At 46.1% G+C, this 23,770-nt stretch overlaps 2 protein-coding genes and 1 long non-coding RNA gene across 6 annotated transcripts; 1 reads left to right on the forward strand and 2 right to left on the reverse strand.

The window, feature by feature from the left end:
* Positions 1-730: 730 nt before the first annotated feature.
* On the reverse strand, positions 731-11,250 carry RDM1 (RAD52 motif containing 1). Of its 3 annotated transcripts, XM_037494096.2 has the most exons (7): positions 11,127-11,250; positions 10,592-10,771; positions 7,815-7,937; positions 6,771-6,939; positions 5,728-5,826; positions 2,896-2,984; positions 731-1,148 (listed from the first exon to the last, which is right to left on the reverse strand). In XM_037494096.2, exons 1-7 carry the CDS (start codon positions 11,220-11,222, stop codon positions 1,038-1,040), a joined length of 867 nt encoding a protein of 288 aa, XP_037349993.1. In that variant the 5' UTR covers positions 11,223-11,250; the 3' UTR covers positions 731-1,037. The 3 variants fall into 3 exon arrangements, with proteins under 3 accessions (XP_037349993.1, XP_037349994.1, XP_037349995.1); XM_037494097.2 differs by lacking the exon at positions 5,728-5,826; XM_037494098.1 differs by lacking the exons at positions 731-1,148; positions 2,896-2,984; positions 5,728-5,826 and having other exon boundaries at positions 6,772-6,848.
* On the forward strand, positions 4,501-5,518 carry LOC129144865 (uncharacterized). The gene is made up of 3 exons (XR_008549627.1): positions 4,501-4,791; positions 5,095-5,156; positions 5,450-5,518. It is a non-coding gene; the product is annotated as an uncharacterized LOC129144865 (long non-coding RNA).
* A 2,227-nt stretch (positions 11,251-13,477) lies between the features above and the next one.
* Positions 13,478-18,008, reverse strand: LYZL6 (lysozyme like 6). Of its 2 annotated transcripts, none has more exons than XM_037492861.2 (6): positions 17,991-18,008; positions 17,503-17,561; positions 16,985-17,212; positions 15,922-16,080; positions 14,987-15,065; positions 13,478-13,826 (listed from the first exon to the last, which is right to left on the reverse strand). In XM_037492861.2, the coding sequence occupies exons 3-6, from the start codon at positions 17,121-17,123 to the stop codon at positions 13,757-13,759; spliced, it is 447 nt and encodes a 148-aa protein (XP_037348758.1). In that variant the 5' UTR covers positions 17,124-17,212; positions 17,503-17,561; positions 17,991-18,008; the 3' UTR covers positions 13,478-13,756. The 2 variants fall into 2 exon arrangements, with proteins under 2 accessions (XP_037348758.1, XP_054544942.1); XM_054688967.1 differs by lacking the exon at positions 17,991-18,008 and adding an exon at positions 17,945-17,962.
* Between the last annotated feature and the right edge of the window lie 5,762 nt (positions 18,009-23,770).

Here is a 23,770-nt window from a genome sequence, read left to right on the forward strand (position 1 = left end):
CTTGGATGCTCAGCTACATCTCTCTTCAGAATTGTAGGTGAGAAAATATATCTTGTTGGTTTTGAACTCTGACTATCTAGAGATGGAACAGGTATTTCATATGAATGGTGATCTTTTGGCTGATCTAGAGCTACAGTCAGAATCTTACTTTTGAGTCGAGGCGACAGAGTGAGGGCCAGATTCTGATCCCAACTTGACACTGGAATCACTTCTGGGGCCCTTTGATTATTCACCTCCTGATGTGAAACAGCAAACTGCTTTGGTCCTGGCGACGGCTCTCCGACTGAATCTGTGACCAGGAATGGAACTAAAGTCCCAGTCAATTCCTGAGGAGGGGCCAACATCTGGGCTGGAGCGGTGGATTCCGGGTAATTAAAGCCCCCTGGCTCTGCCGGGGGTGTAAGCGCTTGTGGAGATTCAGGTGGGAGATCAGAGGAGTGCGAAGACCAGGGCTTGATAGGCCCTGGGGGGTCGGAGGTCAGCTGGACTGGGTCCAGGGCCAACTCCGGAGCTGCCTGCAACAGCAGCCACAACGGTTGCCACGTGAGGAGGAGCCGTGGAGCCCAGAGGCGCAGCCGGGACATGACATGCGGAGGCTACGGGGCGCAGCGACCCAGGCCAGTGGGGCGCCGGCGCCCTGAGCGGGAGCCCAACCGTTAAGGCAGCCCCGTGATGCCAGCGCACTTAGCAAGCGCGCGCCCCTCCCCCCCCCCACGCCCCACCCTTTGTTTATGACACCTTTATTTACGCCGCCTTTATTAGGCTCGGGCCAAGATAAGTTCTGCACCATCAGAGCGAGCCCTTTCTCCAGAATCACCAAAGCACAAGCCTTCCTTCCCCCTGCAAAGACGACACCTACTTACAGCACGGCTCCCTCTCCCCTTCATAGAGAGGCAGGACTTGGACTGCATACGTGGGGGGCCCGGCACTAACAACAGCCCACCGGCTGGTGGATGGGGAGATTAAAGGACATGCAAGTGTGAGATGGGGGCACAGAGCTCCCCGAGGGAGCCATACAGTCTGGTATCCTGGGAAATTCAAAAGTGTTGGTCCAGTTTGGGCACTCTGAACTCTTCCCCTTCGAAGCTGAAATCTGAAAGACATTCTTCCTCTCCTGGGCCATGTCCCTTCCAAGAGAAGTAGTTGACCTGAAAAATGAGCATGAGTTAGGGTGGGGTGGGCAGGGTGGGGCGGGGGAGATATTTTCCAGTTACTCTGAAATGTTTCCATTTCTTCTAAACACTCAGTATCAATATCTGATCATTTATTCACTATTAGATAAGGATTACCACTGAGACAGTGAGGACTCCACAATTTCTGTAGGAGGGTTTTTTGGGAAGTGAGCAATTCACTCTGGAAGAGAGCATATGAGATCTAGTGACTAGCCCTTTTACACTGGCATGGGGAAACTTGCCCCATCTCATCCTGGCTCAACACAGCAATTTAGAAGAAGTAAAAATGCCACTTTTCAGAAGTCTGCCCTGCATGGACACATGAGGACACTCAGGATATTAAAGTCAGCATATTAAATCATTTTCTTGAAATACTGTAATTAGCATCCAGTTTACTTCCTTCACAGCCCTTTTATAATTATTTTAGTCTTGCTTATTGGCTGACATACCAATGAATGCAAACTCCAAGAGTAAAGGGGCTTCACCTATTCCCAGCGTGTGGCACATAGTAATGGCTTTTCTTTTCTTTTTAAAGATTTATTCATTTATGCATACAAGAACTGGGGTACCGGCCAGAGATGTGGGGGGTGAGAGAATTCACCAGAGACAGAGTGGGGAACAGAACAGGCAGATTAACTGAAATACACTACTGAGGGGAGCAGCGGGCATGGCAGGAAGGGTCTGCTGTGCCATGTGGGTAGCTCCCTGGCCGGGGAGCAAACTCCTGCTGCAGTGGCTGTGGATAGCTTCATAGGTTGCAGCTTAACCCCTTGTGCCACCAGGGAGGCCCAGTAATGGCTTTTAAATGGAATTGATTCAAAGACTGGCCTCGTTTTCAGATGATCATTGTTATAATCAGGTTTTTGAAATCTTTAGCATTAGTACTGTATCCCTTCCTCTGACATTTCATAGTAAGTTAGCATTCTTAGAACCTAAGTTTGGATAAGTTTGAAGTTTCCTTGAGTGCTTTGATTTAAGTTGAATTAAAACATTATTTTGCACATACACACAAAATCCTTTTTCAGAATGTAACCACCTTCTCTTCCTTTACTTTCTTCCTTTCAAAGCAAACTTTGCAACATTGGGGTGAGCTAAATAATAAAAAGTGTAGCCTCAATCTCTCAATAACATGAAATACATTTTTTTGCTCCCCCCCTTTAAATATCCCATATGTAGCAAACTAATATTTTCTTTTAGACATTACTTTGACAATTTAATCCCTAATTCAGGACATTCATTTATTTCCTTCAGCAAAAGTTTTCATACAAGATATATATATATATATATATATACACACACACACACACACATATATATATGTATATATATGATGTCAGGATGTGTATATTATACCTTATTTAAAAGTACAATCATTTTTGAATGCTATAGCACAATCACACTTAAGGCCATAGTTCCTTTCTTCCCAGATTTCTGGGATCTTGTTTGAGAAGAGTTCATAAGGGTGTGCTTCTACAGTCTCCTACAACTATAGGAGTACTCTGAGGGTTCTTAGTTCTCTCCAAATAAGGGGTCGGTCAGAGCCAAGGGCCAGAACTTCAGGAAAAGTCTTAGAAATTATCTGCACTCAAAAGCAGTTTCAGAGTTTCACATTTTCATGTAGATAATAGCACTAACTACATGCCAAAGATCTCCAAATCCTACTGATTGCTTTGAATTATGGCTATACTGACTATGAAATCCCCAAGCTTTTGTCTCCACGTACTTCAATTAAATCCTGTAGTAGTTCTTCTTCAACTCTGGCATCTCTGATGGCTTCACAGGGTCTGTACTCAACAGCTATTTTACCACTTTCTGAAATAAAGTTTACAAGGACCAGTTCAGAATCTTTCTTTTTTTAAAATTTCCTGTATACAATAGTAATTATACAACAATACTGGGTTTTAGTTTCTGTATACACCTAATAATTACACATTCCTTTGATTTAGGATAGGAATTTTCCTAGAAGTTTCCTCATCTCCTACTTCAGTTTTTATTTTAAATATTTGTGGAAAAATATATATACGGTACCAGCTGTATTTATTTTTTTTTTTTTAAGATTTATTTATTTATTTATACAAGCACTGGGTGCAATCAGAAGCGCAGGAGGGTGAGAGAATTCACCAGAGCCAGAGCGGGGAACAGAACAGGCAGACTGACGAAACACACTGCTGAGGGGAGCAGCGGGCAGCAGGAGATGTCTGCGCACCATGTGGGACCCTCGCCCCGTGGCCGGGGATCAAACTGGCGCTGCAGAGGCTGTGGGCAGCTTCGCAGCCCAGCGCTCAACTGCTGTGCCACCGAGAAGGCCCTGTATTTCGTTTAAAAAAAAACTTTGATATTACAGATAGGAACTAAGAAATAATAACAAAAAGTTAAAACTGTAGAAATAAAAATGTTTAATCAATAATATGATTAAATATATATTTTTAAAGATTCATCTATCCATACAAGAACTGGGGTACAGGTCAGAGATGTTGGGGGGGTGTATGTGAGAGGGTTCACCAGAGCCAGAGTGGGGAACAGAACAGGCAGACTGACTGAAATACACTGCTGAGGGGAGCAGTGGGTGAGACAGGAAAGGTCTGCTGCGCTATGTGGGCTGCTTCCTGGCCAGCCCAGGATTGAACTCCTGTTGCGAGGCTGTGGACTGCTTCACAGCGTGGTGCCCAACCCCTTGTGCCACCAGGGAGGCCCTATAATATGATTAAATATTGTAGTAAGATATTACGTTGGGGCTAATGTATGCTCAAACATGGGCCAGAGGCCACTGGAATATATGATATACTTCATATTAGAAGCAAGTCAAGTGTCTATTCACTGAGAGCCAAAGTTCCACCAATTGTTCATTCCACTGAACAAAGCTTTATGGGGGGTGGGAAGGGATGTGATGGAGTAGGGGTGGGGACGCATGAGCAAAAGCACAAAAAATGTGATCATTTTATTGGCAGAAACTGGTCCATGTACCTTATAGACAATAGAGTCCAGTTGTCCATTCTGGAAGGCTGAGACCAATCCAGGGTCACCTCTTATAAGCAAATAAGGTCTTTGACAACTTAACTAGAATTTCTGTCTTTAAGAGTGCAGGGATGTGAGCAAGGGAGAAATTCTCTTCAGATATTCTCTACTTGTCAACATTTCCTTTGGGTACAGCCCTTGCAGAATTCCACAACCAGCACTATTCAGCAGCATGCCTACTTTCAAGGCTCACAAACACATAGCTGACTCTTACATAAAAATCATATTCACCCAATATGTCAGTGTCAGAAATAAAAACGAATGGAATTGATTCTAAAAACATGATCTAATAAACGCTCACTTCAGCAAAGAACAATAGCAGAAATAGCTAGCATATTTTGTCTGCTTGTAACAGGGTAATCCATAGGGAAAGCGCGGTTCCAGGTGCCCTGCCTCACGCGACAGAAGGGTGGAGCTGAGCAGGAGGTGAAGGTAGAGGAGACCGAGAGAACAACTGGGAGAGGGAGGAGATCTGGCTGAGGAGACGTGGAGAGAGACGAAGCAGAGAGACATGTGAAGAAACTGTGCTTGCTACTCGGCTGTGCGCCTGTACCAGGAACTTGGGGGACATGGAAGGAGATACTTCAAGGAGACAGAGATGAGGGTGAGAGATAAGGGCTGCTGATAATGGCAGCCTTTATCTTGACTTGGGTTTTGATTTTGCTGTTTTCCATCCAGACTTGCCTGACCCCTTCTGCCCCTTTCCTATAGGTCCCCACCAAAAGGTACCTTTTGCATAGCAAGTTTTTGGGTCTCAGCAGTCCTGCTTTGGGCTAACCCTGTTTGGCTGGGTGTTTACTCATAAAGGGATGAGTAATTTGGGTGTTTAATTGAAAACTATTTTAACTATGTTCTTTCTCTTCTATTTATTGCACACTGATTGTATTAAAGTTATTTTCTATTGAAGGTCTTATGCACTGGAGTATGTTTTGTCTTGATGTGGTGGATGGCAGAACCTATTCGGAGAAGGTAGGTTTGGGGGTCCTGGGGTGCTCCTCATCCTGTCCCATAACATGCTTACTAGGGCCCAAGCATAGTTCTAAGCTTTTTACATTCATTATCTCATTTACACTTACAGTATCCCCCATGAAGTAAGCTGAAATTATTAACTTTATTTTGTAGGTAAAGAAACTGAAGCTTATAGTTATTAAATACCTTCAAATCTCCCTGGGTATAAAGCCTAACATTGCATAAAAAAATCTAAGAGACAGGACTCAAACACAGGTATTCAAAGCTTATAATAACTATACTATTTTGTATAGGCAGGCAAGCAACTGAGAAAGAACTGCATCAAACACTTTCTGGATGAATAGAGGCAAGTCATTCTACAGTTACACATGGGGGACAACAATATTTACTGTCATTTTTCTCATAATGTCACAAAGAGCAAATTTGAGATCGCTGTTGTGAAAACGTGTTGTGAATGAAGGAAAACAGAATGCTTGAGATAGTCATTATTTTCATACAATTAACTTTTCAAAAATGAGTTTTTTTGCTTATTGAGACTGAGATATTTCAAAGACAATCAAGAAAGTCTTACCTAAAACCACAATCAACAGTTTTTGAAATGCATCTGACACAGCTTTCTGAACAGCAAGCTTCTGGATTGTCTTTCTTTTCATAAGTAATGATAATGGCCCTACATTCAACCAAAACAAACAGATTTAAAATGCCTCTCTGAATAATTGACTTTCATCTTATATGTTAAAAATAATGCATCCATGTTTGTAAAATCATTGTCTAAGTAATCCAAGGATATAACTGAGTGGCTCTTCTGCAGGTATGTCCTGGCAGGGTACATTTTTACTGCCTGATTTATTCTGGAAGTTCCTAAAGTACTAAAATGGAGACACAAACCAATAACATGGCATAAATCTCACAGTACTCACAGATTTCAAATGGATAAATTGAAGTTACACTCTAGACCCTGCTCTCCTGTGCTTCAAAGACTGGAATCACACAATGAGAAAAGTTTAAAGGTGGTGCGGAAGATCTGGCTTTTCCCCAAGCATCACCAACCAGAACCTGCTCCACTCCTTTCACTAATAGTTCTGCTTTCGGGAAGGCAGCTACACTTATGGCTATGCCACCAATACTAGCTCTGCCCCTCAACACTCTATGCCTGAGTAGCATGGATTCTAGGAAAAAACTCAGTATCAATAGGAAGACCCTTTCTAGGTATCTATATTTGACTTGTCCACTCAAGGCATTCTATAGGAAGTAAAGGACTGAGCATTTACACAAGTTTATTTAATCTTTAGATGGTGGTTTTACCGAACATTATAATCAATCTAAATTTGAAGGGCTATTTTAGCACAAAACATAGTCTTAATCAAAAACAGGAAAAATATTATTTACATCTGCCTATGTTTCTTGGCAGGAAGTTGGCTTTAAAATTTTTAAGTTAAAGGATTTTAAAAAACTACATGGTAAGGCAGAAAAAACACTGCCCAGGTTTTTAGTAGCTTAGCAAGGGGAGGGTCTGATGATACATCTGAAAAGATGAGTTTTGGAAAAAAGGCAAATTCTTAACTTTCCCCCATGTCTCCTCCATGCCCCCAACTCCACCCACTGAAAACATACCTTCCTCCACGGTGTCCAAAGACTCCTCAGCTATACCAACTCCAGGACTCCTGCACTCATAGGATGGTAACACCACCTCTAAAGCACAGAAGAATTTCAGGCATTGCTTTTGAGGTGGTGCCACAATATCTTCATTTTCCCTTTCTTCAAGGTCAGAAAGATCCTGAAGCTGTTAAGATTTTGAATATAAGGTTCTTCTGACGATTTCAGTGTAGACTTCAAAATGTTTTGTTATTAGAAATAAAAACCAGGGGCCTCCCTGGTGGTGCAAGGGGTTAAGCACCACACCATAAAGCAAGCTGCAGCCTCTGCAGCATAAGTTCGATCCCCGGCCAGCCAGGGAGCTACCCACATGGCGCGGCAGACCTCTCCTGTCTCGCCCGCTGCTCCCCTCAGCAGTGTGTTTCAGTCAGTCTGCCTGTTCTGTTCCCCACTCTGTCTGTGGTGAATCCTCTCACCCCCTGCATCTCTGGCCTATACCCCAGTATGCATAAATAAATAAATCTTAAAAAAGAAAGAAAGAAAAAACAAACTCCAGAAATCTCATCTAACAGGTGACATGTCAAGTAAGACTTGCAAATGAATTACTACTAGATATAGATAACTACATATATATACTATGAATATTTGAGAAAATTACTGTCACCATTACCCAAGGAAGTAGTCCAATACTCAAATACTTTTTTTTGTAAAGATTTATTTAGTTATAGAAGTATATATAGGGTGTAGGCCAGAGATGTGGGGGTGGGGGATGGTAAGAGTACTCACCAGAGACAGAGTGGGGAATAGAATAGGCGGATCTACTGAAATACTCTGCTAAGGGGAGCAGCAGGCGAGAAAGGAATGCTCTGCTGTGCCATGTGGGTCAGCTCCCTTGCTGGGGATGGAACTCAGGTTGTCACGGTGATAGGGAGCTGAGACTTAACCCCAGGTCACCAGGGAGGCCCAATGCTCAGACACTTTTCTGCTTAGAGACCGCTCACATTTCCTCCCCACAACTCACATCTAGTCTTCTTTCTAAAGTATGACATTTCAATAGTTTACCTTGATGATCCTTTTTGACCATCCATTGAAACCAAAGTAGTAATTTGCCAATGCTTGGCATTGGGAGCTGTTTAAGGCAAGAGTCTGATGTTGAACTGCCTTATGTCTGGTGCTGAGATGAACCTAAAGAGATAGAGACAGACCTAGAGATATCATAGCCTGTCACAGAGACATTTTGGACATACCTCAAGATTTATCAATACAAGTTTCACAGGGTGTTTACAAAGATAAAATAGGATAAACATTTTCAGCATAGTAAGCCCTAACTAAATGTTATTTTTCAAGTCACAGAACTTTTTGGCATGATTTCCAGGGTACCTGGTTAATTGGAAAGTTTCCCTGACCTCTGATGATAAAAGTGATGATGAAATCAACTAAGGAGGGCCTCTCCGGTGGCACAGCGGTTGAGCGCTGGGTTGTGAATGTGCCCGCAGCCTCTGCAGCACCGGTTTGATCCCCGGCTGCTCCCCGGCCACCGGAGGAGGGTCCCACATGGCTCGCAGACCTCTCCTGCCGCCCGCTGCTCCCCTCAGCAGTGTACTTCGGTCCTTCTGCCTGCTCTGCTCCCCACTCTGGCTCTGGTGAATTCTCTCACCCTCCGGCGCTTCTGACTGTACCCAGTGCTTGCATAAATAATAAATAATTTTTTTTTAAAGATAAATAAATAAAAAGAAATCAACTAAGGAAACCCTGGAGAAACAAATTATAGAGTTGGGCCTCCCCAGTGGCGCAGCGGTTGAGCGCTGGGTTGCGAAGCTGCCCGCGGCCTCTGCGGCGCCGGTTCGATCCCTGGCTGCTCCCCGGCCACCGGAGGAGGGTCCCACATGGTGCGCAGACCTCTCCTGCAGCCCGCTGCTCCCCTCAGCGGTGTACTTCGGTCCTTCAGCCTGCTCTGCTCCCTGCTCTGGCTCTGGTGAATTCTCTCACCCTCCTGCGCTTCTGACTGTACCCAGTGCATGTATAAACAAAAACAAAACAAACAAACAAATAAAAATAAAACATGCCTCTATAAAAAAAAAAAAAATTAAAAAAAAAATAAAATAAAAAAATAGAGTTGTGGGTAATAAAAGCATGTAAATTATTTAAATTGTTTCATTCAGTAGGTCCTGTTTGGGGCTATGGCCTGAAGAGCAGATAAGAAGGATAAGTATCCTGCAACTAAGGTAGGACCTTAATCTGCGCATCCTCTCCCCAAGTTACTAATATACATGTCTAAATCTTATAAGCAGCTAATATAGTTTCATCTGCATTAACAAGGCTCTTTGAGAATGCAAATATTTCCAATGCTACCTATCTAGGTAACTTATACATTACCATGGATTTCTTACATCATGCATTCTTTAAATGTCTATTTCGGGACCTCCCTGGTGGTGCAAGGGGTTAAGATGCAACCTATGAAGCTATCTGCAGCCACTGCAGCACTAGTTCAATCCCCGGCCAAGGAGCTACACATGTGGCACAGCAGACCTCTCCTGACTCACCTGCTGCTCCCCTCAGCAGTGTATTTCAGTCAATGTGCCTGTTCTGTTCCCTACTTTGTCTCTGGTGAATCCTCTCACCCCCCACACCTCTGGCCTGTACCCTAGTTTTTGTATGCATAAATAAATAAATCTTTTTAAAAAGTCTATTTCAATTTTAAACTGTGTAGTATATGAATATACTCCTAAAACTTAAATAAGAGCCAAAGCAACATTAATTCTTTATTAATTTGTTTGTGTAGTTTTCTCTAATACTAGTTTATAAGCTTTTTAAGTGCTTAAAGGAACCATCTCTTATTCTTTTCTCATTTCCAGAACCAAGAACAGATCTTGGCATATAATAGGGGCATGGGCTATTGAGTGAATGAATGAATGAGTAAATAAGAAAATGCACTTACTTTCCCCAACTGATGCTGCCTGTTGGGAAAGAGAAATGAAAGGGAAATGTCGAGTGTTGCAGAGGTGGCTAGCCTGTGTGGTGAGTCACAGAGGAGCAGCTCTGGACAAGTAGGAGGTTTCAGAGGGGCTGAGATCCTGGATCGCGACTGCCGGCAAGAATTCCACATGGGGCAGCAGACCTCTACTGTCTCGCCCACTGCTCCCCTCAGCAGTGTATTTCGTCAGTCTGCCTGTTCTGCTCCCCACTCTGTCTCTGGTGAATCCTCTCACCCTCCCGCACATCTGGCCTGTACCCCGGTTCTTGTATAAATAAATAAATCTTTAAAAAAAAAGTCTGTCAAACTCGGGCATTTTAAACCCACCTAAAAATAAGTATAAGCAAAACTTCTGTGCAGATTTCTTGGATGAAGGAGCAGCATAACATAACATGAACATCACTAAGTTTGGATTTGAATTCTAGCTTCTACAGTTTCTTTCATGAATCTTTTTCTGCATAGAATGACTGGGATGTAGGGGGTAAGAGGATGCACCAGAGACAGAGTGGGGAGCAGAACAGGCAGACTGACCAAAGTACACTGCTGAGGGGAGCAGCTAGCTGGGAGTCAGGAGAGGTCTGCTGCGCCATGTGGGTTGGCTCCCTGGCCAGAGATTGAATTCAGGCCAGAGGTGATAGTGCTGAGACCTGACCCCTAGGCCACCAGGGAGTCCCCTTTTTCGTGAATCTTAAGTAAGTCACTTAATCATGCCGAGTTCTTCAACCAATAAGCCAAGAGAACAGGAGGTGGGCACAGCATTGCCTCTGAAAGCAGTCTGTAAGCCGGAGAGCGTACACAGCTAGCCTGCTATTAGGGGTCCAGCACCTCACTCCCGCGGATCTAGGAATTCCACATTTGGACCCACCTTCACTGGAGATGTCTGAAAAAGCGGCATCTGGTCGCATGCTTTTTGGGCTCTGCGGGCGTCCCTCGCTGAATAAAACTTGACGATGGCATAGAAACCAGATTGGGCCACCGCGGCGTTGGGGAAGACTCGGACTGAATACAGAAGGCCGAACTGGGAGAAGACTGTGAACAGAGAACGCTGTGGGGTGGACCCCACCAATTAAGTGCCTGACATTTCCCGCCCAGGACACGAAACCGCCCCTTCCAAGTCCTTCTCCACAGGCGGCTGAGGGGAGGCTCAACGCGAAACGCTTCCCATGCCGTGAGGTTTTCGTGGGCGGTCACGACTCGAGAAGCTTTAGAAGGCCAAGTGTGCTGAGAGCTCACAGTTACCTCTCCGGGGGCTACTGACCCCCCAGGCCCGGGCCAGGCCTCAGACCCCTCTCGGCGGGGACACAGCTCCGGGCGGGGCGCTAGGGCGGGACTCCCCGACTCCCAGTCCCCGGGGTCGGGGCGGCTTTCTCCATCCCTCCCTCCACCTTGGCCCAGCTCACATGCAAAGCCTCGGCCGTGGGTCCGGGGCTCAGCTCCCACACCAGCAAGGTTTTGTCACACCCTGTGGGGACCGCAAAAGGCACCAGCTCCGCCATTCTACCGTCCCTGCGCGCGGTGACGGCTCCAGCGCCACTGCGCCTGCGCAAGGCCGCCCGCGCTTTTTTAAAAGGGACGCGGGCGTGGGGCGGGGCCATCTTGTCGGGGCGGGGCCATCTCGTCGGGGGCGGGGCTATCTTGTCGGGGCGGGGCCATCTCGTCGGGGGCGGGGCGAGGGCAGTGCTTGGCCCGCCGCGTTCGCCCCTCCCACTCCTCTGGGGTGTCAGAGCAGGTTTTCGGTCTCGGGCACCACCTGCTCCAAATCGCACTTTCCTGCGCGCCTTTAGGGTAGAGTCCAAACAGTGGTCCGCTGAAGGGCCGGACCGGATTACAGCAGCGGGTTCCAACCTCCTCGTAGTTAGAGCACTAGGTGGCTAGCACTACCTTCTGAACTTTAATTAACTTGGCCTCCCTGGCGGCGCAAGGGGTTAAGACTCAACCTATGAAGCTACCCGCAGCCTCTGCAGCATGAGCTCGGATCCCCTGGCCAGGGAGCTACCCACATGGCACAGCAGACCATGCTGCTCCCCTCAGCAGTACATTTCGGTTAATCCACCTGTTCTGTTCCCCACTCTGTTTCTGGTGAATTCTCTCACTCCCCACACTTCTGGCCTGTACCTCAGTTCTTGTATGCATAAATAAATAAATCTTTAAAAAAGTAAATAAATAATTAACTTGCCGGCTGTGTGTGGGAAATGGCCGTGAAAGATGCAGTCATTTGACTTAGTATTTGCAAGGTTTTAAAAACGCAAATCAAGCTATAACTCAAGTCAGTAACACTCTAATCTGAGATCCATAAAAAGAACTCCTTTATTTTCCTACCTAGTGTAGTGAATTGTGTACGTGTACTTGTGGGGGTGGGTTGATGTGGGATGATGAGGGAGACTGAGAAGGAAAAATAAATTTGAAGTAATCAGAGTTGGTGCAAGTGGGCAACAACATTAGAACTCATGGTGCCTGAGAGTGGAGGTTCTAGGCGCCTGATAGCTGTTTGGCAGAGTAACTTACGGAGAAGGAAAATTAGAGATCCCTTAAAAATATATATTTATGCATACAAAGCACTGGGCTGTAGCCCAGAGGTGTGGGAGTGACAGGAGAGGTCTGCTGCCATGGGGGTCAGTTCCCTGGCCGGAGATCAGCTAATGTTGCAGTGGGTGGCCATAGCTTGATAACTCTGAGACTTTAGCCCCTGTGCCACCAGGGAGGTCCTAAAGGTCCTTTTTTAAGATTTATTTATTTATTTATACAAGCACTGGGTACAGTCAGAAGCACGGGAGGGTGAGAGAATTCACCAGAGCCAGAGCGGGGAACAGAACACTAAAGGTCCTTTTTTAAATCCTAGCATGTCAGTCAGACCAGGTCTTACAAAACAGGTCTCTTGAATTTTCTAAATAATGATCTTTAGACCATACTGGTCCGAGATGAAGTTTTCAGCAGTTCTTGAGAAAAGGGTAATACAATCAGTATCTCAAACATTTTAAACAAAATTTCAGTTTATCACCATGTAACTAGAACCTCCCTACAATTTTGATGCTAAAAGTTATCTCATGAAGACATGCAGATCGAGGATATGTATTTTGATTAATACTCTTGGGCATTAAAATAAATTGGAAAGCTTAACTTTTTTTTTTTTTTTTGGCATTTTACTGGTCTGTAAAGTCCAAAAGTCTGGGAACCATTGAATAGTCAAATCTCTCGTTTTATAGCTGGAACAATTAAGGCTCAGAAGTAGGGACGAGAGTGACCTAAGATAACACCCGGTTTAGTCAGGAGTGGTTCTTCCAGCAGCTCCTTTTCTGTCCTTGTGTTGTCCTCAGGTAGGCTCTCCCCGACATCAGCACCTTCCAAGCAAATTAGATGCTATCCAGAGATGTCTTTATCATCTAGAATCTAGCCCATTCTCCCAAAGCATTCCCAAATCATTGGCACCTGACACCATTTCTTGCCCCATGGCCAGTTTCCCCACCTTAATACCAGACCCTGAGCTCCACCCATTACCTACTAAGTTTTCTCTTTACTTCAAAAAGGGGGATTTGAGGGGAATTACTCCGCTCCTGATACTGTTTTAAACCAATAATGGTAGATTTTATTACCTGTCCATATCCATTGTCATTTTTCATATATTTCTCTGCTTCACCTACATCACAAACACCTCAAGAACAATAGGGTTTTTTTCTTATGCTAGTACTTAGCATGCTCCTGCTATATTAGGCACTGAAATGTACATGAAACAAATAATGAACAATTAACAATTATTTGCACAAGGAACATTTTAATAGTTCCCAAACCATACAAACTTCTTCACTGTGGTCCTCTTGGTTTGCAAGTGGCAGTCAGGAATGAGGGACCTGGACCTGAATGGGAACAAGAAGGAAGCCCTAGAAAACCCCTTATTCCTGGTGCTCTGGTCAGTCTGATTTGTAAATGGGAAGGGAAGAAAACAACATTGGAGTGAGGCAAGAGGGAGAAATGAAGAGTTCCCTGGTGAGGAAAGGAGTTCAGGAATGACTCCACAGCAGGCCTGCACCCTGTCTCATCCCAGATGGCACCCTGTCATCCAGTAGGAAAGTGGCCGACCTGCACAGTGCAACCTCCATTCTACCCTGTGGAGAGAAAAGAGGTTGGTTCTTGCTTCCCATGCAGTAGCTGCTTCTCCACAAACAAGATGGACTCTTCGAGAGTCTCTTATGCAGAGGCATGACCAGAGTCCCTTTCATGCCTAGCTCTGTGGTCTGTCCTGCCCTGACCCTTCTGATTCTTCCTTTACATTCCCCTAATCCAAGGCGTTTGCCCTTTTCCCCCTTCAGGATGCCTTCACATTCTCTCAAGTCCTCATCTTCCTCTGAAGGGAGCGCATGCTATTTTATTACAGGGCTGAGAGTTGCTGGGGAAAAAAATGCCAGGTGCAAGCTCTACTCTCCTGCAGAAAAGGTCAGTCCTAGTGGTCAACATGTTCCTGCTTTGCATGGTGTTGTTAGAGAAGGTGAGGCACTCAATTCCTTCCATTGTCACTTGGAGAAGAAACCATTTGCATTATTTATTTATTCAGCTTGGAAAGGTGACATGGTGGTGACCACCACCACCACTTTTGGGGGTGTCTGGCCAATAAGACACACACTTATTATAGAAAATGTTGCTGTCAATTACATAAAGAAGGCCTCTTGGCCTCCATGATTGCATGACGTAATTGCCCTTGTGCCTACAGCTGATGAAACAAGGGGGGCGCCCCACAGGGTCTAAGCTGAACCCATCAGATTTCTATCTCAGGCACTTGAACTGAAACTGAGCCTAGCCAGTCCCTACGGTTGCTTCAAACACTAGCCCCTAAACTTGGGGTGGCTGTAGTCTGTCTCGTTGACTGGGGAGTCAAGCAAACTCATCCGCAGAGAGCACAGTGATGCCTATACCCCCAGAGAGGCAGAAACTTGGTGGAAAGTTTGCTGGCATTTTTCCGCCCTGTTTCCATTCTCTTCCAGAGACCCAGCTGAACCCTTGTGTGGACTCAGCAAGATACCTGGTTGTCTCAGAATAAAATCCACCTTAGCGAGTTTAAGTTCTGTTACTGCAGCTGAATGAGTTTTGTTGTTTGTGATAGGAGAGAAAGAACCAGGTCCCAGGCCTTCTGAGTCTGAATTCTAAGCCCCGCCATGGTCCTGCGCTTCTCTCGACTTTGCAAAGGAGTCCTTGCCACCACCCCTTTCTCTGTCACTGCATCCTGCTTGGGGCTTTGCCCACTAACTTAGTTCTACAGTGTCGTCCTCACCAGTTCTTCATCCCTCCTGTTTTAGACACAATCTTTTTTGCACAGTTGATGGATGGGAGCAGAGTGGGGCTCAGTATATCTGAAAGGGAGAAAGAGAAGATGGGTGAGAACATACAGGGCAGCCCCCCCAAACAGGCTCGCCCCGCCCAGAGCTGAGCACTTCCAGATTAGTCAAGGGCTCCCTCCCAGAGGCTCTTTTAGACACCCCTATAATGACTGCTGGAGGCTGGGGGTGGCCAGGGGTGGGGGCGAAGGGAACAGAAGAACTGCTTTGGGCCTGTTTGTGTCATAGCAGATATTGGTTCACCCAAAGTTTGGGGGTTTCTAGGGAAAGGAAATGTCAAAACAGGCAGCAGAGAGACTAAGGTAAGACCCCACCTACTGAGGAGGGTCCTCAGCAAGGAGCCCCAGGACACTGATCAGAGCCTGGAGCCTCCTAGATTCACCCCCAGGTAGGAAATTTGCTCTTGGCTTCTGATCAGTCCCTTAGCCAAAGACAGTACCTCTTAGTGGGGAGAGCTGAGCCGCCAGGGCCTCTAGTATGGCCCTGAATAATAGTAACATGTGAATAATTCTATGGGCCTCAGTTTATTCCTCTGTGAAGTGGGGATCACACTAGTTTCTACTGTGGGGAAGTTGGATGAAGTGAGCTCTGTATGTCAAGGGCTTGGCACGTAGCATGTGCTTAATAAACGTTGACTATTGCCCCACCCTGCTCGTACTGGTCGGGCAGGGCCTTTCTGGACCCTGCTCACTGCAGTCTCCTAACGGGACAGCATGGAGGCCATTCATCGGGCCCTCTGCTTAGGAAGGGGAGTCCCTGGCTCCCTGAACCATCCCTCTAGAGGCCTTCCCAGGCTGTAAAAGGGAAACAACATTCTGGGCATAGCTTCTGGTCCTCTCTCACCTCTCCCACCCTGGGGCCCTGGCCAGACCTTCACAGTCCATGTGACAAATGTTTTCTGAGTGACTCCGGAAGTCGTTGCACCAGTAGTGGCTGTTGATCTGGAAGATGCCATAGTCAAAGCTGCCGTCTGCATTTTCATTTACCTTTGATAGGTTGAAGTTGCTTTCCACAGAAGCCAGGCAGAGCCCTGAGGACAGGGAGGAGAGGGTTTTTAGAGGCCATGCTGAGGGAGAAGAGAGATGGAAGAGAACGGGAGATGAGGAATCAGAAGAAGGGAACCAGGCCTCAGACGTCTGATGGGGCTAGAAGTCCCCATGAGCTTCGCTCATCCTCTCCCCATCTCCCCCCCTTCAGTACAACCACTCATCTGTCCATCCATGCTTTCTACATCTAACCGCCACCTTAGGTGTGCCAGGAGCTGTGCAAAGCCCAGTGAGAGACATTTACAGGTGAGGGTCAAATACAGGTGCTTGCTTCAAGGGGTGTATAGTCCGAGAATGACTATAAGTACCAAAATAAACCAAAAAGCAAGATGAAAGGAGAAGATATGAGACAGGTATGCACAAATTCTGGCCACTACCTTGACTCACTACCACTACCTTGGAGCAGGATGGAGGCGTGTGTACTGGCTGTTCCCCCTCTGCCTGGAGTGCTCTTCCCCCAAGCATTTAGGTGACCAGGAACTTTGTTTTATTTAGCTCAATGTCACCTCCTCAGGGAGGCCCTTCTTGACTTCCCCTTCTACAACAGTGTTGCCCACCATTCCCCCCAACCCCCCGCTTTATTTTTCTGTACACCATTTATCACTCCCAGGAAGTATTTCTCATGCATATGTGTTTGTTTATGGTTTGTCTCTTCTCCTAGGACGTGACTACCATGAGGGAGGGGGCTCTGTTGATATCCCCAGCACCTACAGTAGTTCCTAGTACAAATAAGTGCTCAATTAGTGTAACTGTTGAGTGACTATGGGAAACTGAGAAAGACCTGTTGAGGACAGCTGTTCTTGAACTTGGCTTTGAACGAGGAATCTGAGAAACAGAAAGATAGTGACACAGGGCTTGGCCAGGAGGGGAAAAGGGGGGGGCACTCACAGTCGCTCAGGGTGTAGCCCTCAAGTCCTTCTACCTCCTCCTCATGCAGCACCTTGGCCAAGTCACAGCGCTTGATGAAGATGGCCTGGTTTGTGGTGGCGAGATAGCTGACCAGGCAGATGAGCAGCGCCCTCATCATCCTTCATGGGGAGAAGGTGCAGTTGATCCTGTGTTTATCAGGGTGTCTTAGCAGACTTCTTGCTGGTCTTTTCTGAGAGCCTGAGGAATCTGGAGGGAGCAACAAAGTATCTTCTCTCACTCAGGGCTTCCCACCTAGCTGTTTGCCCACCATTCCCAGAAGGTTACAATTTCAGAGAAGTAACAAGTAATTTCTTAGCCTTAGTGTGTCTCATGCAGTCCTACCCATCCTGACTGGGTAAGTTCCTTCCCAAACCCGCAGTGCTGAGCCGCAGAAAGCAGGGAGCTCCATCTCTTCCCATGATGTGCCCTCTTGGGGTTCCTTTGGTGCAGACAGGGGTTCTGGCAGGTGCATTCCCATGTCCCCTCCTGAAGCTTACCTTTCTCCTATCCCTCTCTGACTTCAGGTCCTTGCCAGTCCAGGGTTTTATATGAGAATCTGTAGAACAAAGCCCTTTGGAGCAGGAGCCTCTACTTCCTCATAAACTATATACTCAAGCCCTGCCCCATTCACAGCTCCTCATGTTCTAAAGAAGGTGCCTTCTGGAACCCTGGTTCTGTGACATCACCACCCTCTTGGAAAAACCTGTGTCTTAACCATGTAAATTGGCTCGGCCTTGAGGCCTATGCGAGCTCTAGGCAGAAAAGGCCGATGGGCCTGGAAGGATAGGGAGAGTGGAGACAAGCACCACAGGGTGGAACGGGGAAGTGCTCTGGCTGTTCTGTCTGCCTTCCTTCCTTCCCTGCTGGGCACATGACGGCTTTTTTGGGGTTGCCACAAGGCTCTACCCCCCAGGTGACAGGGTGTGCCAGTGCCACAACCTGGATATTTTGAATTAAAACCAAGTGGGGCAGCTTAGCTTCTCACAGGAAACCTGAGTGTGGGGCCAGAGGGTGACCACTTTAGAATCCTGTGGGCGTGAGGTGGAGTGGAGTGGAGTGCAGGCAGGATTCCAGTCCCAAAGTCCACCCTTCCTGAGACCTAACCACACACTTCTCTTTACCACTGTCCTGTGATTCAATAAATGTCCCTTCCTGAATAGACAAATTTGAGCTAAGTTTTGGTTCCTTGCAACCAAGGACACCTGTCTGTCAGAGTGAGTGGACATCTGTGAAACAATGACCTGCTGAATAATTATTGGGTCAAAATAAAATCTGGAATAACAGGCTTACAAAACAATGAAAATGACAGGTACTTATCAAGATTCTGAAATTTACCACAAGCTGTATTTAGAGGTAAATTCATACCCTTAACTGCTTTCATTCAATTAGATGAAAGCAAATGAACTGAGCATTCAGTTCAACAGGTTAGGAATATACAAGAGACACATTTCCAAGGAAAACAGGAAGAACCAAAGTATAAGAATGATAAGCATAACATACTCAATTGGCTGAATTCTGGGGGAAATATTAGGGTGTCATGTTAAATATGGAGTTAAAAAACACAGGCTAGGGCCTCCCCTGGTGGTGCAGTGGTTGAGCGCTGGGCTGCGAAGCTGCCCGCAGCCTCTGCAGCACCAGTTCGATCCCCGGATGCTGGGCGAGGGTCCCACATGGTGCACAGACCTCTCCTGACGCGCCCGCTTCGCCCCTCAGCAGTGTACTTCGTCAGTCTGCCTGTTCTGCTCCCTGCTCTGACTCTGGTGAATCCTCTCACCCTCCCGTGCTTCTGACTGTACCCAGTGCCTGTATACATAAATAAATCTTTAAAAAAAAAAAAAAAAAGGAAGAAAGAAAAGAAACACAGGCTACAGAACCTAAATATTATATGACCTCCCACACTTGCCATGCACTTCAGATTCTTCTCTGTAGCACCAGGGTTGGGTAACTAAATTCTTCAAAGTTCCTGGAATGAGTTCCTTGCTAGGACAGGCCACTTTAAAGCCAAGGGTTACCACAGACAACAGGAGCTTTTAATAATAAGTCAGCTGGTAGTTCATCCAAGGAGGTAAATATAACTGAAGGTCATACTATTAGTAAAAGTTTCTAAAGCCTTTGTTGCCTTAAAGGCATCGCTAACACTTCCCAAAAATTATACTCCGCCCTGAGCAAGACAGAGAAGTGCCAGTGCTGCCCCCTAGTATACAGGGTAAGAAAGAAGTCTATGTATTTGCTTTAGCAAAGTGTCTATGGTTGCGCTGTGAAATGCCAGACAAGTGAAATGCAAACGCACCTTGGAAAAACCAAAGTGGTCCTTAGTGAAAGAGTCAGGGTAATTGATAGACTGGCAAAATTCCACGGTGGTCCAGTCCAAAAACACCATTCATGTAACAGAGAAAGAAACAAAAAGACAAGAAACAAGCACTGATGAGGTTTTAGAGGAAAAGGAACATTTTCCCACTGTGTTGTATAAATTGGTGCAGCTGCTACAAAAACAATAGTATGAAAGTTCCTCAAAAAATTAAAATTAGAACTATCATGTGATCCATTAATTTCACTTCTAGGTATCTATCTGAAGACTATGGGCCTCACTGGTGGCGCAGATGGTTGAGCGCAGCACTGTGAAGCTGTCCGCAGCCTCTGCAGTGCCATTTCAATCCCCGTCGGCCTCGGAGCAACCCACATGGTGGGGCAGACCTCTCCTGTCTCGCCCACTGCTCCCCTCAGTTGTGTATTTCAGTGGATCTGCCTGTTCTCCCTACTCTCTATGGTGAATCCTCTCACCCCCCTCAACCTGGTTTATACCCCAGTACTGGTATACATAAATAAATCTTTTAAACAAAATTTAAAAAAAAAAGAATAGGTGAAGCCCCCGATGATGTCACCATATGCCCAGTGTCATCACTGAGCACTTACATGGAACTTACCTCTTGTTTGGTTACTTTCCTTTAGTTTCTCTTACCTATTATTGTTAGGACATTATATTGAGTGAAAACTTTGCTATCATTTTGAATGGATAAACAAATCTTGGTACATTCATACGGAATATTACTCAGGCAAAAAGGAGGGCATTCTATTTACAGAAAGTTCTAGAAAATGTAAACTCATCTATAACAACTCATAGCAAATTAGTAGTTGCTTGAAGATGGGGTGAGCTGGAAGGGGTGGAGGGAGAGATTACAAAGGGGTGCAAGGAGAGTTTGAGGGATGATGGAGAGGTCTCTCCCTTGATTGTGAGGATGGTTTATTTCATGGGTGGACACACATGTCAAAAATGATCCAACTGAACCTACAAATATGTGTCACTTATATGTCCATGACTCAATAAAGCTGCTTAAAATCTTCAAAATTACTATCAACACACAAAACGTGTTGTATTTTATGAAAAGGGAGTGTCAGCCTGTGCTGGTTGAGAGCGCAGCATCAGGTCGATTCCAAAGTGGGGAAAATTTCTCCCATAGGCCAACCCTTTGTGCGATATGTTCTATGGCCACTAGAGGCCAGTAGTGGCTCACATTGGTTGCAGAGCACCAACACAAGAATTCCTTCCTGGGAATTCTAGCCTAGGAGATGGGCATTAATACACCCTAACGGAGCTAACCCTAACCTTTGGGTTGTAGTCTCTGACTTCAGATTCCACCCTGTTAGTCTCTCAACACTAACACACCTCCCTGTGCCACCTACAAAGGGGTGGAAGGGGTGTCCTGTCTCTGGTGGGGCAGCAGCCACAGCAGGTGTGTATCATTCACAGGGCTGATTTGGAGTAGACAGAAATGGCACCAAAGGGTTATGATCCTCCAGTGCCTTTGGAAGACCCCCAAGGCTCAGGGTACCCTCTGGATTGGCCCTCCACCTTGCCTGAAGCCCACTATTATAAAACAGGGCAGGTTTCCATTATCAGATGTTACAACTTCACAGGCTTAGCCAACAAGAATGAAGCCAAGAAGATAATTTCTCTAAGGGCGTGGGGGAGGAGAGGAGGTTTGATGAAGGGTGGGGACCGGATGGTGGAGCACCTGTGGGATGCTACGATGGGTCTCTCCCAATAAAAACACTTGCTAGCACCTATTGTTGAGTCTTCCCAGTGTGTGAGGATGGATGCTAAACAGTGCACACAGAGATTCATTTCATCCTTACAGCACTGTTGCAAAATTACTTGTAAGGAGGTGAAGTCACTCACCTCAAGTCACAGAGCTAGCAGGAGGTTGAGCAAAGATTCGAATCCAGATTTGACACCAACGTAGCAGCCTATGAGTCCATAGTTGTCATTTTAATGAATTGTCTTTCTTGCTCCTTGGGGCTGGGGCATTAACTAACTCATGTGTTAAAATGGTTGGTGTTGGTAGCAGGTGGTGGGTATTTTAGTTTTCCTTCTGGAGAGAAAGCTCCTGATGTTCAAGAGAATTCTAAATACTTGTGATGGTTCAGAAGGGAAGTTCTCCCCAGTTATTTGTTGAGCATTTATAGAAAAGCGTGAAGTTCTGTGCTGGAGGTTGAAGCATTCATGGTCACGGTGTTTGGAGGCCATGTGGGCAGAGGACAGCAAGGAACTGAGGGGCAGGCGACCTACAGCAACCCAGTGGCATTGTTCATTTGTACCCATAGGCAGCAGTACCTCATCCCTAGTGGAGTCCTGAGCAGGATGCAGGCCCAGGAACTCAGCACAAGTTCATGGCCAAAGATAGCCAAAGCATCCTGCTGAGCAGATAACTCGTGTCTGAGGTCCATGGGTGAGCGGAATCCTCCAGCAGTTTCTCTTCAGAATATCCTTTCCCTTGGATCTGAACGGTTGCACCTGGGACCATGAAGCTGGATCCTCCAGGGGAGGCACCAAGGGACGGTACCCTTCTGTGGTGCCCCACAGAGCTGATGCTAAGAGGTAGATGTCAGTCCAGGCACAGGTAGGGCCTCCATGTGTGACCACCACTTCTTATAAAAGCGAGCAGTCCTGGCGAGCAGTCCTAGGGAGACAGAAAGCCCGTCTTCATGCAGATGGGTCCATTCTGGGGAGCGTCCATACCGCTGTGTTGTTAGCAGGTCAACACGTTGTGTGAAGCCAGGGTCTCCTAGGCTGCACGGGTGAATCTGGGGCCAGCAGCGATTCCAAGCCAAAGCCATGAGTGGTAGCTGCCCACCATCATGGCTGCAGCAGCTCCAAGCACCTGCAGCTGTGGGTGAACTTGGGCCGCAGGTTCTGACTCTGAGAGCAGCTATGGAGAAAGAAGTGACCTTCGTGGGGCAACTCTGTGCACTCACACCTGTGACCCTGTGAGTTGGGCACACTTATCACGCGTTCATAAAATGCCAAAGGAGCCGGAGACTTCAAGGATGGGGCGCCTCTCTGACTCCCAGAGCCTGGTCTCTTCACGAGGCTGGGACTTGCCTATGTTGGGTGCTACGGCAGCACCCCAGGGTATGCTGCATACACAAATGACCAGGGGCCATTTGATTAGATGCTCATGTCTGTATTTTTTTCCCCAAGTTAAAAATATATGGCCTCTAAAAGCTGACTCCTTTATCTTTCTTTGTACTTTTATTTTTTTTTTGTAGAACATATGGAAAATACAGATAATCCAAAAGAAAGAAAATTAAATCTCTCCCAGTCCATCCAACAGAGATGACCACTATCAATGTTTTTCGACATCTATTGTTCACAGATGTGAGTCTGGTGGAAATTTACCAAATTTACCCAAGAGGAGTTACGTAGCACCTTGCTGTTAGATAATCTACTTTTCTTCACTTGACAATAGAGAGTGGTCATATTTCTATGTCATCGAGTAGTTTTCTACAACAGTAATTCTGCATTAGAACACCCCACCCAGGGTAACAACACTATTGATGTTATATTGAATTTGTCTGGTATGGGCTCAGGCTACGGGAGTTTTAAAGACTCCCCAGGTGGTTCCGAGCTTGCGAGGCTCTGTGTGACTGTATCATTTTTCAGTGGTGGCCTTGCATTTGCTTTGCTGAAGGAACACGCTATAATTTGATTAATTCCCTTTTCTTGGACATTTAGTTGGTGTCCAATTTTTCATCATTATAAATCTTTTCTCTGAAGAGCAAGATAACAGGGACTCTAGACTTTGCAGATCATAAGGGCTCTGTTGCAATTATTTAATTCTGCCATTGTAGCTCAAAAGCAGTCACAGACAATGCATCAGTGAATGCATATCACTGTGTTCCGATAAAACTCTCTGCAAAATCAGGGCCTCCCCGGGGGCGCAGCGGTTGAGTGCTGGGTTGCCAAGCTGCCCAAAGCCTCTGTGACACCGGTTCAATCCCCGGCTGCTCCCCGGCCACCAGAGGAGGGTCCCACATGGCGCGCAGACCTCTCCTGCCGCCCGCTGCTCCCCTCAGCAGTGTACTTCGGTCCTTCTGCCTGCTCTGCTCCCCGCTCTGGCTCTGGTGAATTCTCTCACCCTCCCACGCTTCTGACTGTACCCAGTGCTTGTATAAATAAATAAATAAATCTTTAAAAAAAGAAAAAAAAAAAAGAGAGAGAAAAAAAAAAAAAAAAACTATCTGCAAAATCAGGTTGTGGCCACATTTAGCCAGTGTGCCATGATTTACAAACAGTGATTTAGTGAGGCTCCTTAAAGCTCAACTTTCTAGTTTGAAATCATCATTTTCTTGGGACGGTGATTTTATACAGTTTACTTGTAGAAGGAAGAAAGCTGGAGCTCATATAAACAACAGGTTAGAGGGACATTTTAACCAAATGTATTTTATAAATGCAAATGTACATTTCATTGTTAGAAAGTCAGTTAG

Source organism: Talpa occidentalis, unplaced genomic scaffold (genome assembly GCF_014898055.3).
Source record: "Talpa occidentalis isolate TD23 unplaced genomic scaffold, MPIMG_talOcc4v2.1 talOcc4.7, whole genome shotgun sequence".
Taxonomy (NCBI): Eukaryota; Metazoa; Chordata; class Mammalia; order Eulipotyphla; family Talpidae; genus Talpa; species Talpa occidentalis.

Bases quoted from the DNA above. Each gene is read 5' to 3' on its own strand.
- LYZL6 (XM_037492861.2), bottom strand. From the start codon at position 17,123: ATGATGAGGGCGCTGCTCATCTGCCTGGTCAGCTATCTCGCCACCACA. The intron at 15,066-15,921 runs GTCTGGCCAGGG...TCTCCCTTTCAG, and splicing joins TTGTCACATGGACTGTGAAG to ATATACTGAGCCCCACTCTG. The intron at 13,827-14,986 runs GTGAGGACGACA...TTCTCTCCACAG, and splicing joins ACAGGAGGGATGAAGAACTG to GGTAGAATGGAGGTTGCACT.
- RDM1 (XM_037494096.2), bottom strand. From the start codon at position 11,222: ATGGCGGAGCTGGTGCCTTTTGCGGTCCCCACAGGGTGTGACAAAACC. The intron at 10,772-11,126 runs GTGAGCTGGGCC...TCCACCCCACAG, and splicing joins CCACGGCCGAGGCTTTGCAT to CGTTCTCTGTTCACAGTCTT. The intron at 1,149-2,895 runs GTACGTGGAGAC...CTCATTTTTCAG, and splicing joins TACTACAGGATTTAATTGAA to GTCAACTACTTCTCTTGGAA.